At 36.9% G+C, this 17,252-nt stretch overlaps 1 protein-coding gene across 7 annotated transcripts in view; it reads right to left on the bottom strand.

Annotated features, from left to right (window-relative positions):
- The window catches only part of SCAI (suppressor of cancer cell invasion), a 165,203-nt gene that overhangs the window by 10,420 nt on the left and 137,531 nt on the right, over window positions 1–17,252 (bottom strand). For 4 of the 7 annotated variants that reach the window (XM_025475126.3, XM_035720783.2, XM_025475128.3 and 1 more), the window contains 3 exons: window positions 15,202–15,274; window positions 11,356–11,529; window positions 11,069–11,169 (listed from right to left, as the gene is read on the bottom strand). In XM_025475126.3, coding sequence (XP_025330911.1) covers window positions 11,069–11,169; window positions 11,356–11,529; window positions 15,202–15,274 — 348 coding nt within the window. Of the gene's footprint in view, window positions 1–11,068; window positions 11,170–11,355; window positions 11,530–14,322; window positions 14,467–15,201; window positions 15,275–17,252 lie in introns of those variants that run through there. The other 3 variants (XR_007413292.1, XR_003146899.3, XR_003146898.3) reach the window with 3 other exon arrangements.

Below are 17,252 nucleotides of genomic sequence, written 5' to 3'. Positions count from 1 at the left end.
GAGAATACTCATCTTTTGAAACAGGGGACATGAAAGAGACCCCAGAAAAATTATGCCTTTTAGTATTGGGCCAAAATAAACCTACATCTGTATGCTAACACTACTCTAAAGCTATCCTTGAAAAGCTTAAAAACAAGCCGTAAGAAGGTCAAAGGTATTTGCAAGTTGATTTAACTCCTGCTACAATAAAGTCTAATATTCTTTAAAGAAAGACAACAAAGTCCAGAATTCAACATCATAAAATTCACGATGCACATATTCTAAGAGAAAATTAATAGACATACAAAAAAAATTAGGAATACAAGAGCCCTAATCAGTAGGAAAAATCATAAAAACAAACTTATAAATGATAGAGAATATAGTATTAGCATACAAGGATTTTAGCTCTTACACATACATTCAAGAGCAGAAAGGAAACCATAATGAGGAGGGAAATGGAAAATATTAAAAGAACCAAAAAGAATTTCTAGAGATGAGAATATAATTCCTGAAATGAAAAACTAACTGGATAGGATTAACAGCATATTAGACACTGTGCAAGAAAACATCAGTGAACTTGAAGACATAGCAATAGAAACCAAAACAGAAAGAAAGAAAAAGACTTTAGAAAAATGAACAGCACATGAAGCGATGTGCAGGTTAACAACAGACTGTCTAGGGAGCCTGGGTAGCTCAGTGGTTTGGCGCCTGCCTTTGGCCCAGGGCGTGATCCTGGAGTCCTGGGATGGAGTCCTACATTGGGCTCCCTGCAGAGGCCTGCTTCTCCCTCTGACTGTGTCTCTGCCTCTCTCTGTGTGTCTCTCATGAATGGATGAATAAAATCTTAAAAAAAAAAAAAAAAAGACTGTCTAATATGCATGGAACTATATTCCAGAGAGAATGAAGGAAGAAAAATACTTGAACAAAAATGGCCAAAAGTATTCCAAAATATTCCAAAATTATTCTATAGATCCAGGATGATCAATGAACCCCAATTAAAAAGAGAAAGAAAGAAAGAAAAAAACCTTATTAATGTATATCATAATCAAATTATAGGAAATAATATGAAGAGAAAAATCTTAAAAATACCCAGAGAAAAATGAAAAGACACACTACACATTGCAATAAGTGATAGAATAAGGATTCTGAAAATCGGTAAAGATTAAAAGCCATGATCAACAACATTATAAACCAAGGTGATCTAACAGACATTTATAGAACTCTTCATCTGATGGTATGATAGTAGCAGCATATATGTCTAAAACAAGTGTCCATGGAACATTTATCATGATAGACAACATGTCTCAATAACTTAAAAGGACTCAATCCATACAAGGTATATTATCTGACCACAAAGGAATTAACTTAGAAACCAGTAAGATAAAGATAACTCAAATGTTTATTATTATTTTAAAAAATATTTATTATATGAGAGGAGTGAGGAGCATATGGAGACAGAGAAGAGAATTTTAAGCAGACTCTGAGATGAACACAGAGCCCAATGGGTGGCTCGATCTCACAACCCTGAGATTATATCCTGAGCCAAAAATCAAGAGTTGGACACTCAACAGGCTGAACCTCCCACGTGCCCCAATAATTCAAATATATATATAAAACGATTTTATTTATTTATTCATGAGAGACACAGAGAGAGAGAGAGAGAGACAGGCAGAGGGAAAAGCAGGCTCCACGCAGGCAGCCTGACGCAGGACCCAATCCCGGGTCTCCAGGACCACGCCCTGGGCTGAAGGCAGACGCTCAACCACTGAGCCACCCGGGCTGCCCTAACCCAAATATTTAGATACAAAAGAACATATTCCTAAATAAACTACGATTCAAAAAAAAAAAATCAGAATGAAATAAAGACTGTTTCAGAGAAATAAATAATGAAAGAATTAAGCACCACCAGATTTGCATTATAAGAAATGATAAAGGAAATTCTATTCTATAGAAGAAAAATTAAAGCAGACGGAAAATTAAATACAGGAAGAAATAAGGAATGCCAGAAATGGTAAATATATTTGATTTTTTCTCATTTAAAAATATTTTTTAGGGCAGCTGGGTGGCTCAGCGGTTTAACGCCGCCTTCAGCCCAGCGCCTGATCCTAGAGACTTGGGATCCAGTCCCACGTCGGGCTCCCTGCATGGAGCCTGCTTTTCTCCCTCTGCATGTGTCTGTGCCTCTCTCCCTCTGTATCCCAAATCCTAAAAAAAATTTTTTTAAAGATTTTATTTTTTTGAGATAGAGAGCAAGAGAGAGAACACAAGAGGTGGCAGGTGCAGAGGGAGAGGGAGAAGCAGGCTTCCCACTGAGCATGCAACTTGATGTAGGGCTTGATTCCAGGACCCTGAGATCATGACCTGAGTCAAAGGCAGACACTTAACCAAATGAGCCACTCAGGCACCCTATCTTTTTTTTTTTTTAAGATTTTATTTATTTATTCATGAGAGAGAGACAGAGAGAGAGAGAGAGAGGGAGAGAGAGAGAGAGAGAGGCAGAGACACAGGCAGAGGGAGAAGCAGGCTCCATGCAGGGAGCCTGACGTGGAACTCGATCCCGGGTCTCCAGGATCAGGCCCTGGGCTGAAGGCAGCGCTAAACCGCTAAGCCACCTGGGCTGCCCGGCACCCTATCATTTAAAAAAAGTTTTTAAAAGATCATTGATTGTTTAATGCTATGTTAACCACAAAGTATCATTTAGTATATACTTATATATAAAAGTCAAATGTACATAGTTGGAAGGGAGAATATGGAAGTATATTGTTAGAAGACAATTATATTAAATGTGAAGTTATATTAAAAAGTAAACAACAGATAGAAGTAAATCAATAGTAGTTTTGTTTTTTTTTTAAGATTTTATTTATTTATTCATGAGAGACAAAGAGAAAGGCAGAGAGACATAGGCAGAGGGAGAAGCAGGCTCCGTGCAAAAAGCCTGATGTGGGACTCAATCCCAGGATCCTGGGACCATGCCCTGAGCCAGAGGCAGATGCTCAGCCGCTGAGCCACCCAGGCATCCCAATAGTGTTGTTAAGTAAAATTCGAGGGGAGCCTGGGTGGCTCAGTTGGTTAAGCGTCCGCCTTTGGCTCAGTTCATGTTCCCAGAGTCCTAGGATTGAGCCCTTCATCAGGCTCCCTGCTGGGGGGCGGGAGGGATCTGCTTCTCCTTCTGCCCCTCCCTCTGCTCATGCACATGTGCTCTCTCTCAAATAAATAAAACCTTAAAATTTTTTTTAATTTTAAAAAGTAAAAAAATAAAGTTTTAAAACAAAACCAAACCTCAGTTAATTCAATTGAGATGAAAGCAGTAGAGAAAGATAAAAGTACAACCACTGCCAGGACAAATAGATAACAAATAATAGTATATTTAAATCAAACTATGTTAAAAATTACATTTAATATAAACAATTCGATACTAAAAATATCAAATGAGATTGGCAAACTAAATAGAAAAAAAAAGTACGTAACTAATGCTTTGAAAATAAATCCACTTTTTTTTTCTAATTTTTAAAAGATTTTGTTTATTTGTTTGGGGTGGGGGGCATGAGTGGAGGGAGCAGCAGAGGGAGATGGAGAAGCAGATTTCCCCCTGGGCAGAAAGCCCCACACAGTGCTTGATTCCAGAACTCTGGGATCAATGTCCTGAGCCGAAGGCAGATGCTTATCCGACTGAGCCAACCAGGTGCCCCAAGACATCTACTTTAAATATAAAGAGCGCCATAGGTAAAAAAGTGAAAGGATGAAGAAAGATTTGCCATGAAAACACAAACCAGAAGAAAACAGCAACCAAACAGACTGCAGATCAAAGAATATTGCCATGCATAGCAGACATTTCATAAATGAATGGGTAATTTCAATGAAAAGATAAAACAATTTTAAGTAACGTATGAACTTGATAACAGCTTCAAAATGTGTAAAGAAAAAACAGAACTGAAATGAGAAACTAACCAATTTACAATAATAATTATAGGTTTAAATACTCCTCTGCCAGGGATAGAGCAAACAGACAGAAAATCAGTAAGAATACAGAAGACTTAAAGGACACTGCTTAAAAGAGTTCAGTAACAAATTTAACAAACTGACATTTATCCATAACTCCTCTTTTTTTTTTTTACAGAGAGAGAGGGAGAGGGAGAAAGCGTGAGGTCAGCAAGGGGCAGAGGGGGAGAGAGAGAGAGAGAAAGAATCTTAAATAAATTTAAAATTATTTAAATCATACAACTAAGGCAGTGCTTAAAAGGTAAGTGCTTATATTAGAAGAGAAAAAAGTTGTTAGGTCTAAGTTTAAAAATATAGAAGTTCAAAGAGCAAATTAAAATCAAAGTACAGGGGATCCCTGGGTGGCTCAGTGGTTTAGCGCCTGCCTTCGGTCCAGGGCGTGATCCTGGAGTCCAGGGATCGAGTCCCACGTCGGGCTCCCTGCATGAAGCCTGCTTCTCCCTCTGCCTGTGTCTCTGCCTCTTTCTCTCTGTGTCTCTCATGAATAAATAAATAAATAATCTTAAAAAAAAATCAAAGTACAGTTGACCTTTGAACAATGCAGGGGAGAGGGGTTTGGAGTGCCAGCCCCAGCATAGTTGAACGTCTACATATTGGGCGCCTGGCTGACTTAGTGGAGCATGTGACTCTTTTTTTTTTTTTTTTTTTAATTTTTATTTATTTATGATAGTCACACAGAGAGAGAGAGAGAGAGGCAGAGACACAGGCAGAGGGAGAAGCAGGCTCCATGCACAGGGAGCCCGATGTGGGATTCGATCCCGGGTCTCCAGGATCGCGCCCTGGGCCAAAGGCAGGCGCTAAACCGCTGCTGCCACCCAGGGATCCCAGCATGTGACTCTTGATCTTGGGACTGTAAGTCTGAGCCCCACGTTGAGTGTAGAGATTATTTAAAAATAAAATCTTAAAAAAATAAAAAGAATCCATACGTAACTTTGGACTCCCCAAAATTAACTAAGAGCCTACTGTTGACTGGAAAACCTTACTGATAACATAGAGAGCTGATTAACACATTTTATATGTATATGTATATGTATATGTATTATGTACTATATTCTTATATAAAAAAAAGCAAAAGTTGTTCATTTGGAAAGATCACTAAGATTAATAAACTTTTAGCTAGACTGAAAAAGAAAAAAACAAGACAGGAAATATTACCCATATAAGGCATAAAATATTACTAGAGATCCTATATGGATTTAAAGGATAATGGAATATTATAAACAATATTATAAATTAAATAAATGAACTTGTAAGACACAATCAAAATTGACTAAGAAAAACAGAAAACAGGGGATCCCTGGGTGGCTCAGCGGTTTAGCGCCTGCCTTTGGCCCGGGGCACGATCCTGGAGTCCCGGGATCGAGTCCCCCATGGAGCCTGCTTCTCCCTCCTCCTGTGTCTCTGCCTCTCTCTCTCTCTCTCTAAGTCTATCATAAATAAATAAATAAATAAATAAATAAATAAATAAATAAATAAATAAATAAATCTAAAAAAAGAAAAACATGAAAAGCCTCTGAAACAAGAAAACATGAAAAGCCTCTGAAATTGAATTTATAATTTAAAACCTTCCATAAAGGAAAACTGCAGGTCTAGATGGCTTCACTGGTGAATACTATCAACCTTTCAAGGAAGAAATAATACCAAACCTAAAGAAACTTTAAGAAATAGAAAAGAATGAAACATATCCAACTCTATTTATGAAGTCAGTAATACCCTGATAACAAAACCACACAGAGACATTGCAAAAATAGAAAACTAAGTCCTGTACTCATTCATAACAAAAGATGCAAAGATCCATAAGGAAATACTAGCAAATTGAACCCAGAAATGCAAAAGGATAATAAGCGACCACAAAATACGATTAACCGAGATATTTAAGGTTGAACTTAAGTGTTAGAAAAATCAACCAATGCTATTCACCATGTTAACAGAATATGTATTTGATCAATTAATGAAGAAAAAGTAATCAACACTCTTCTATACCTATTCCTGATCAAAAAACATCTCAGCAGATTAGGAATGGAAGGGAGCTCAATCAACCTGAAACAGGGATCTATGAAAAACTAACAATCAACATCTAATCTATGATAAAGCACTAAGTAATTTTCCCTGAAAATCCGGAACAAGGCAAGGATATCTACTCTTACTACTTCTATTCAATGTTTTACCAGAAGACCTAACTTTGAAATAAAGCACAAAAGCCAAAAACAAACAAACAAAACTCTACCAAAATAAAAGGCATACAGATGGGAAAGAAAGAAGTAAAACTATTTTTGTTTGAAAATGACAGGATAATATATCTACAAAATATTAAGGAATGTATAAAAAAGCAAATAGAACTAATATTTCAATTTCCTTGCAAGACTGCAAGGAAACAAGGTCAATTTAAAAAACACCAATATAAAAAAAATAAAAATAAAAAAACACCAGTATTTCTGTGTATTAGCAACACATGATTGGAAAATGAAATAAAAAATACAATTCTAGTTATAATGCGTTTCTGAACTTGAAATACTGTGGAATAAATTTATTAAGATACATATAAAACATATATGATGAGAGCCACAAAACATTACTGAGAGAAACTGAAGACCTAAATAAATGCGTAAATACACATCATAGTCATTGATTGGAAGACTCAATATTATTATAATTATCCACAGATTGGTTACATAGATTAGATGCAATCTCAATCAAAATGTGAAGCTGATGCTACATTTTACATAATTATGCAAAGGGTCTAGAATAACCCAAACACTTAAATTTTAGTAGGACTCATACTACAGTATTTTAAGACTTATTGTAAAATTGGAATAATCAATGTATTGGAGAAAAATGCCACTGGACACTGGAACAGAATTTAGAGTCCAGAAATATCTCTATACGTATATGATTGACAGATTTTCAAAAACATTACAAAAGTAATTCAATGAGAAAAGGATAATCATTTCAGTAATACTAATTTCATACCCATATGAAAGAAAAAACTATTGACCCTTATCTTACACTATAAACAAAAATAACTCAAAATGTATCATAGACCTGAATGTACAAAAGCTAAAGCTATAAAACTTCTAGAAGAAAACTTGAAAAGAATTTTTGTGACTTTGGAATAGGTGAACATTTCTTGGATAAAACACAAACCACAAGAGAAAAAAACTGGTTAGCTGAAACTTCATCAAAAATAATTTTTTAAGAAAGATTTTATTTATTTATTCACAAGAGAAATAGAGAGAGGTAGATAGGCAAAGGGAGAAGCAAGAAGCAGGCTCTGTGCAGGAAGCCTGACGTGGGATTCGATCCTGAGACTCTGGGATTATGCCCTGAGCCAAAGGCAGAGGTTCAACTGCTGAGTCACCCAGGCATCCCAAAACATCATCAAAAATACAAAAGCTACTGTTCAAGAAAAAGGCAAGCCATAGAATCCAATAAAATATAGCTGATAAGCACATGAAAAGATGTCCACATTATTCACTGAAATACATATTGTACTACAATGAGATACCACTGTAAGTTCACAAAAACGAGGTACCTGGGTAGCTCAGTCAGTTGGGCATCTGCTTTCAGGTTGGCTTGGGTCGGGTCATGATCCCAGAGTCCTGGGACTGAGCCCCACGTTGGGTTCCCTGCTCAGTGGGGAGTCTGCTTCTCCCTCTATCCCTCCCCCTTCTCATGCGTGCTCTCTGAAATACATAAAATCTTTTTTTTAAAGATATTTATTTATTTACTTTTTTTTTTTTTTTTTAAGATTTTATTTATTTACTCATGAGAGACAGAGAGAGAGAGGCAGACACACAGGCAGAGGGAGAAACAGGCTCCATGCAGGGAGCCCAGGATCATGCCCTGGACTGAAGGCGGCGCTAAACCGCTAAGCCACCAGGGCTGCTCTATTTATTTATTTATTTGTTTGTTTGTTTGTTTATTCATGAGAGACACAGAGAGAAAGCCAGAGACACAGGCAGAGGGAGAAGCAGGCTCCATACAGGGAGCCTGACGTGGGACTTGATCCTGGATCTCCAGGATCACACCCTGGGCTGAAGGCGGCACTAAACTGCTGAGCCACCTAGGCTGCCCTGAAATACATAAAATCTTTAAAAAATAATTCACAAAAATGGTTGAAATTTAAGACTGACAACGTCAAATGTTGGCAAGGATATAGAGAAACTTCTTTTTTTTTTTTTAAAGAAATGAGCTTTTATTTTTTTTAATTTTTATTTATTTATGATAGTCACACAGAGAGAGAGAGAGAGGCAGAGACACAGGCAGAGGGAGAAGCAGGCTCCATGCACCGGGAGCCCGACGTGGGATTCGATCCCGGGTCTCCAGGATCACGCCCTGGGCCAAAGGCAGGCGCCAAACCGCTGCGCCACCCAGGGATCCCTAGAGAAACTTTTATACACTGTTGCTGGAAACATAAAATGGTCCAAATACTCTGAGAAAAAGTCTGGAAGCTTCAAATAAAACTAAACACATACCTACCCTATGACCAAGAAAATACAAAACATATGTCTGAGCAGACTTGTACAAGAATGTTCACAGCCACTTTATTTATAGTAGTCAAAAAGTTAAAACTGTCCAGGTGTTCATCAAAAGGAGAAAGCCTAAATAAACTCTGGTATATTCAGACAATGGACTACTATTTAGTAATAAAGAGGAATGAGCTACTTCATAAATAGGCGAAATCAAGCTATAGTGAAGAAAATAAAAAAAGCATCGCCTCTGGGGTAATGGGCACTGGACTAACTGGGAAAGGGTGTAGAGAGAATTTTCTGGAATGATGTTATGTTGTAAAACTTGATTGCTTTGAGTTCACATGTGAATGTATTTGTCAAAACTCACCTAATGGCACATGTTAGTTTTGTGCACTTCACTGTATATGAACTTTACATTAAAAAAAAAGAAGTGTGGGTGATCCCTGGGTGGCTCAGCGGTTTGGTGCCTGCCTTTGGCCCAGGGCACGATCCTGGAGTCCCAGAATTGAGTCCCGCATCGGGCTCCCGGCATGGAGCCTGCTTCTCCCTCCTCCTGTGTCTCTGCCTCTCTCTCTCTCTATGTCTATCATAAATAAATAAATCTTAAAAAAATAAAAAATAATAAAATAATAAAAAAATAAAAAAAGAAGTGTGTATGCACATTATTTATATGCATGATGAAGTTTGAGGGGTAAAGTCTATTGATGCCCATCATTTATATGCATGATGAAGTTTGAGGGGTAAAGTCTATTGATGCCCATCATTTATTTCAAAATGCATCACAAAAATGAGATAAACTGATGAATGGAAAGAGGAAATGGATATGGACAAATATACCAAAGCAAATAAATCAAAATGTTAGCTGCAGAATCTAGCTTGAGTATATATGGATATTCACTATTCAATTTTTTAATATTTAAAATTGCCATAACAAAATGGAAAAAATATTGTATTTTTAAACTAAAAGTTGCAAGAGACTTATAAATGTGCAGGCATGGGGTGCCTGGGTAGCTCATTTGGTTAAGCAACTGACTCTTGGTTTCAGCTCAGGTCATGACCTCTGGGTCATGCTCAGGGCAGCATCTGCTGGAGATTCTTTCCCTTTCCCTTTCCTTCTGCTCCCCCTGCCCTCAAATAAATAAATGAAATCTTTAAAAAAAATGTTCAGGCATATTCGAAAAAGAACCAAATGTTACTTACAGAAATGAAAAATATAATGTCTAAAATTTTTAAGACCTCAGTAAACAGTGTTATGTGGTTATATGAATTCACAGAAAAAAACAAACCACTTAAGAGCAGAATAGACAAAAGATTTGAACATACTCTTCACAAACAGGAGCATACAATAAGACATGAAAAGTTGTTCAATCTAAAAGCAATCTCAGAAATAAAAATCAAAACCACAATGGACATCACTGTATACACATTAGAGTCACACAATATAAAGTAAGACTGCAACAAGTGCTGGTGAGGATTAGAGCAAGAGTAACTCTTACACACCACTAGTGAGTGTAAATTAATACACTTTGTAAAACCTAGGAAAGTTGAAGATGCTTTGATAATCTGACCTCACATTCCATTTTTACATATATTCCCCATAAAAAATTTTATACATGTGTACCACGTAACTGATAGAAGATATCACAGTTGTATTGTTTATAATAATAAAAAACTGAAAATCTAAATCTCCATTATCAGTAGAATGGACAAGGAATTTTTGATAAATAGTCAAACAATGGAAACTTTTTTTTTTTAAAGATTTTATTTATTTGAGAGAGAAAGAGAGCAGGAGCAGGGAGAGGGGCAGAGGAAGAAGTAGGCTCCCCACTGAGCAGGGAGCCTGATGCTGGGCTCCATCCCAGGACCCTGAGATCGTGACCTGAGCCAAAGGTAGATGCTTAACTGCCTGAGCCACCCAGGCACCCTAAACAATGGAATCCTAGAGTGCAGTGAAAACAAATGGATAAAAGCTACAGTTGTCATCAACTTGGCTCAATCTCAGGAATATAATTGTAGGTGGAAAAAAAAAGCAGGCCATAGAAGAATACATATAATATAGATCCATCAACATGTTGCGTAAGAATACAAATACATGTGGCAAAGCTATAAAGAAAATGAACGATAATTATAAAATTCATAATTTTAATTTCATTTGAAAGACAGGATCTGTGAAGGCCTAAAAGGTAATGAAAATGTTCTACTTCTTTTTTTTTTTTTTTTTTTTTAAGATTTTATTTATTCATGAGAGACACACACATAGAGAGAGAGGCAGAGACACAGGCAGACGGAGAAGCAGGCTCCATGCAGGGAACCTGACATGGGACTCGATCCTGGATCCCCAGGATCAGGCCCTGGGCTGAAGGCAGCGCTAAACCACTGAGCCACCAGGGCTGCCCAAAAATATTCTACTTCTTAAATTGGGTGTTAAGTATTCAGATATGCCTTGTATGGGTCATCTTTATACATTACATAATCATTTGTAAACACTGTATTGGATCTACTCAAATTTTATTTAATACGGTATATTTAATAAAGTATAATACATGACTCCTAAATACCTATAATGGTAAAATTGGTCTTTTTTTTTTTTTAATTGGTCTTTAATATTCTTTGCCTACCCGAAAAATCTTGTGCATCCTCATGGTGGCTGAACAAAAGATAAATCTTGTAAGAAGCAAGCGAAGAAACTCATCTCCAAAAAACTGGAGAAATGCTTGATCTGTAAAGAGGAGAAAGATGACAGTAAAAAGATGCTTAACAGAAAAACACATTTCAAAAGGGAAGAAAGTTCAGGAGAACCTTCTCAAGTTTCCTGCCTTCAACAAATACCTTTAAAAATTCAAACAATTTCAACAATATAAAACCATCATCTTATGTTAAGTGTGCAGTTAGATTAGTAGGGTACCTATTGAACGTGAATGGGTCAGTAGCTGGGCAATATCACGGTTGATTTTTCGAAGATATTCTTGACACTTTTCCCAAAGACCTCTGCGCATGCTTGACAATCCAGAGACAAATAGGAAGGCCATTAGAGGATTGTTCAAAAAGAGAGTGAAGAGGCTACCTCGTTGAGATTGATCTGTAATAACAAACATGTTATATATATAGACAACAGTTTTGCAAAAGATAAGAGATGCATTTGAGGAATATTTTTTAAAAATAAAAATGAATAAAATTAAAGCTATATCATTAAACCATAAGCCAATAAAGTAGATTCTGCATGGAACTACAAAAAACATCCCAGGTACAATGCTTTCTTGAACAAACTTAAGACAGAGCTTAGTAAACTTTTTGCTGATCTCACCTACTCCCATAATTTCAGTTATCACTTATATGCCTACTGAGTCCCAGTTCTCTTATCTGCAGCCTAGACTGAGGTATAGAACTGCACTGTCTTACTGCAGCTACTGGACACTTAAATGTAACTGATCCAGGGGCACCTCAGTGGCTCAGTCAGTTAAGTGTCTACCTTTAGCTTAGGTCATGATCCCAGGGTCCTGGGATGGAGCCCCGCATCAGGGCTGCCTGCTCAATGGGAAGCCTGCTTCTCTCTCTCCCTCTTCCTGCTGCTCCCCCTGCTTGTGCTCTCTCTGTGTGTCAAATAATAAAATCTTGGGGATCTTTGAGTGGCTCAGCGGTTTAGCACCTGCCTTCGGCCTGGGGCGTGGTCCTGGAGTCCCAGGATCGAGTCTTGCATCAGACTCCTGCATGGAGCCTGCTTCTCCCTCTGCCTGTGTTTCTGCCTCTCTCTCTCTGTCTCTTATGAATAAATAAATAAAATCTGTAAAAAAAAATTAAAAATAAATAAATAAAATTAAATCTTAAAGAAAAAAGTGATTGGTCCAAACTGAGGTGCACTGTGAAATATAAAATACATGTGGGATTTCAAAGCCTCAGGACAAAAAGATATATTAACTTCATCTGTTAAACTTTTTTGTAAAAAAGATTTTATTTATTTATTCATGAGAGACACACACACACAGAGGCACATAGGCAGAGGGAGAAGCAGACTCCCTGTTTGGAGCCTGATGTGCAACTCAATCCCAGGACCCTGGGATCATGACCTGAGCCGAAGACAGATTCTCAACCACTGAGCCACCCAAGTGCCTCACCTGTTAAACTTTTTTAATATGACAACTAGAAAATTTAAAATGACCTGTGACTTATATTACCTTTCTATTGAACAGAATTGCTCTAGACTACAATATTCAATCTAAGTTTCAAAGGTACCTCAAACCCATCATGTCAGAAATTGAAAGCAAATTCTTCCCCCTTTTGTTCTCTACAAATGTGCTTATCCAGTACCAACATTTCTACCAGCATCTTAGCCAGAAATCTGGAAGTCCACCCCTGCCTCCTTCCTCTCCCTTATTCCTTCATATCCAATCCATCACCAAATCCTGTTGGCTCTCTGGGCTTACTATCTTTTGAAGCCACCACAGGTGACCTAGCTCTGGTCACTGCTGCCATCTCCCTATTTCCATCAGTGCTCTTCTTCAAGTCATTCTCCACAAGGATAATGAATGCTCTTCTGTTCACAATCTTTTGATGGCACCCCACTATCCTCCATTGAACTCTCTTCACAAATCCTAAAAGGTTTTTCATGATTCAGTCACACAATCCCACACCCTATCCTTTCACTAGCAGGAAATACTTTAACTTCTCTAAATATTTCATAAACTGGGGCACTTGGCTGGCCCAGTGGGTAAAGCATGTGACTCTTAATCTTGGGGTTGTGAGTCTGAGCCCCATTCTGGATAAAGATTACTTAAAAAGAAAATCATAAAAAAATGTTCCATATACTCTCTCATCACAGAGCTCTTATATCTGGGCTCACATGCTATTACTCTGCTAGAACATGCTTGTTAACCATGTCCCAGCTCCATATAATTCTATATATCCTTCAACTTTATTTTGACATCTTTTTATCCATTTTCTTCACCCGCAAGGGCTGCTTAGGAGGTCCTCTTATGGGCTGCTTGTGCTTCCTCCTATGAAACACTAATAGCACCCACAAGAAATGCCTCCTAGGTTGTCTATCTCTTCAGCTAGACATGTGGCTCTGTGAGGAACATGCTGTATTTGTTCAGTGTTATCTCCAGTGCCCAGCACAGTATCTGATAAGTAAATGCTGTATAAATGTTTGTTGTATAGATGATGTAACTTGTGGTTCAAGGGAGAACTGGAGACTTTAGATACCAGAGGTGCAGGAACCTAATTAGGCCTCCCTCAAATACTTGGATATCTGCTAGTTTTGTGCCCACATGGGCCACATTTAAGGGATTAGAGGTCTAAGATTTCTAGCAAAGAGATATGATACTGGACTAAAAAACATTAAGGACATATATTACAATAACCAGCATTAATAATAATGACCATTTAAAAAAATGATAGCACATACTGAATACTTACTATACACCCAGAATTATTCAACGAGGAGGTACTATTATTTTCTCCATTGGATAGGAAAGAAACTGAGGCACAGAATGGCTACGTAATTTCCCAAGGTCACACAGCTAGTCAGTGCTTGAGTCAGGATTCTAACTCAATCAGTTTGCCTCCAGGGTCTGTGTTTTTAACCCTCTATGCAATAAAGCCTTTTGGAACAAATTATGTTGGTATGAACCCATTAGATCATGCAATTTTAAATAAAGCTGCATCTTGACAAGACAAATTGACAGCAGAAAGTACTCTTCAGTCTTTGGCAGGGGTTAATTTCTCCAGAAATGACAGAAAACAGGTTAATAAAGTCCTCAAAGCAGGAGAATTTTACCGTTGTTTGAAGGTAAGTTCTATCCCTTAGTAATTTGACTTTTGGATACATGAACTTAATATTTCTACATATTTTTCCCTGTTAAGTAGCAAAACTTACCTTAAAACAACGGTGAAAAGTCTCCAGCTTCTCTCAGGCTTTCAAATGCTGACCATCACTTCCTGTGTCAAACTATGTCAGCAGACAGGACTTCTGGCTGGGAAGTAGCAGTAAAATGCCATCTCCCACAGAGAGACACCAGCACTATTCACAGTCAGGGAGATAGTGAAACAGTGACAAGTACTGCTAAGACAGTGTTAAGGTTTGTTTAGTTTTTACCTAGCTTAATGACTGGGAGTTAGAGTTCGATTTTACATGTTGCTTATCAATGACATATTATTAAAGGCAGAGTCTTTCATTTCTCAGCCATCTGAGAAACAGCCGGAACACTGACACACTGTCTCCCTGGCACACTGGAGAGAGGTTCTTTTATTTAAAAACTACAACAAGGTAAAAATATGAATAAAAGAAACCCTTTAAGTTGTGCCAGTAAGGTTATCCTAACACTTAGGCATAGGCTGAGAAGTTTTCTAGAACAGAGTCTTAAAAGATGCCTAAAATATGTAGCCAGAGATACAGGAAATCATGCTATATGAATGACAACAAGCACACCAAAACCAAAACAAAAACAAAACACCTGCAAAACAAATTTTAAAATTCACAAATCATGAGTTCCCCAACTGTAAGAGACCAAAAAATACCTTTTTCCTCAGGGATGATTTATCATTTCTTTTAGAATTATCTCAAGACCTAATGGTAGCACATTAAAGAAATCTAGTTGTTGCAAGACTTCTCGGTTTATTTCAGATTGACACCTGCCACATTAAACACTATAAATCCACATGTGATCATTATAGGTGGGGAGACAAAGATCAGTATTATTTAAAATGTAAACTGTTTATTTGCAACCTGTGGATATAACAGGTAATGACAACATACCTTGTAAAGCTTTTGGATATGCTGTAGGAGAAAGCAAGCAGACTAGTGGCTGTCCAAATAAGTTTGTGAAATTCTGTAACATATAAGAATTTAAAACTTTCATTAGATTTGATCAAAGATAGTAATTTTCCAAAGCATGTCATTAGTGTATATAGGGCCTTTTACTCATAAGCAGATGCAGAAATATCAGTAACAGGTGAAGAGACTGCCATCCATGTATAATTACCATGCATAATAGACTTTCTTAACATGGTGAAGTTCATGAAAAGTAAACTATTGATTTTAAAATAAAGGCATATATATAGTCGCAATGTTACAGGGAGAGGTCATCTGGCTGTCTGCCAAGAGGCCATCTCATTGGGCAATATACACTAATATTTACTTGGATTTTCCAAGGTCTAGAATCTGGCTCTCAGCCCCACAGGCTCTAAGTCCTGACTTATTGGGGAGTAATCAGAGAAGATTGCAACCATTTCTCACTGTGAATCAAATTAACTGCTCACACAGAATGATGTATAAAACCAGAATGTCAATATGTTAATTTATAGTGAGAATTAAATCTGACACTCAAACTGGAACACTCTGTCTGATTAAGGATTTCCTTTCTCTAAAGGATGTAAAGACACAATATGTTCTTATAGAGAAATCTATTCTAAAGATATCATTACACTAATTTATTAAAATTTGAACCAACCTCAATAAAAATGGCCACAGATATTTTTTTCCTGCAACTGAAAAAAATAATTCTAAAGTTCATATGGAAAAAGTAGATTAGCCAGGAAAACTCTGAAAAAGAAGAACAAAGAGAGGGAACTAGATTCACGAGACACTGAAACATACTTTAAAGCCTCAGTAACTAAAAATATGTGGCACTGGCATTAAGAATAGGCAGAAGACCAATGGAAGAGAACAGAGAGTCCAAAATTAAACCCCAAAACACATAGGACTTAAATGTTAATAATAAAGATGATAGTTCAAATTAGGAAGCAGGAAAATTTGGAGTGAGTGGCTGACTTAGTTGGAAATGCATGCAACTCTTGATCTCAGGGTCTTGAGTTCAAGTCACACATTAGGTGTAGAGATTACTTAAAATAAATGAATAGAATTTTTTAAAAAGTAGGAAAAATTTTTTCCATTGGGAAAAAACTAGATAGCCATCTAGAAAAAAGTTGGCTCCATACTTTGCACCACACACTTGATAATTCCAAATATATCAAAGATTTAAATGTAAAAAAAATTTAAACTATAAAAGTGCTGAAAGAAAATAAGGGTTCTTTGTTTTATTACTTAGAAGATCTTCCTAACTATTATGATTAAAATTAATAAACCCAGGGGTGCCTGGCTGGCTCAGCTGGAAGAGCAAGCAACACTTGATCTTGGGGTCATAAATTCAAGCCCAATGTTTGGGTATAGAGATTGCTAAAAATAAATAAATAAATTTTAAAAAAGAAGATTAATAAGCCCAGTTACAATATCAAAGTCTTGTGCATTGTAAAATACAGCATAAACTAAACCAAAAGTGAAATGAACTGGGGAAAATATCTGCAAGGCACACTACAAAGATTAATATCCTTATTATAGAAAGAGCTTCTCCTAATCCATAAGAAAAAGACTACTCATCCAATAGAAAAATGGGCAGAAGATAACAGGAATTCACAGAAAAGGGAATACAACTGGCTCAAATACATCAAAAGAAGATCAACCTTATTGATAATAAGAGAAATAAAATCAAAGCTACACTACAATATCACTTTTTAACCTGCCAGTTTAGCAAAATTTCCATAAGTTTGGGAATATACATTATTGACAAGAATATGGAGAAACAAATACTCACATGTAGATGATAGGAGTATAAATAGGAACAAATTCTTTAGAAGATAATTTGGCAGTATTTATTAAATGCAAATGCATATTCCATTAACACAGGAATTCTACAACTAAAAATTTATGCTACCAATATATTCTCAAACCTGTGAATAACATTAAGCCCTAAGTTACTCCTTGCAGCACTGTCAGTAAAGACTAGAAACAAGCAAATGACCAGCAACAAG

This window comes from Canis lupus, chromosome 9 (genome assembly GCF_003254725.2).
Source record: "Canis lupus dingo isolate Sandy chromosome 9, ASM325472v2, whole genome shotgun sequence".
Lineage (NCBI taxonomy): Eukaryota > Metazoa > Chordata > Mammalia > Carnivora > Canidae > Canis > Canis lupus.
Note: the sequence above shows the minus strand (reverse complement) of the source record. Positions and strands in the feature narration are given on the sequence as shown.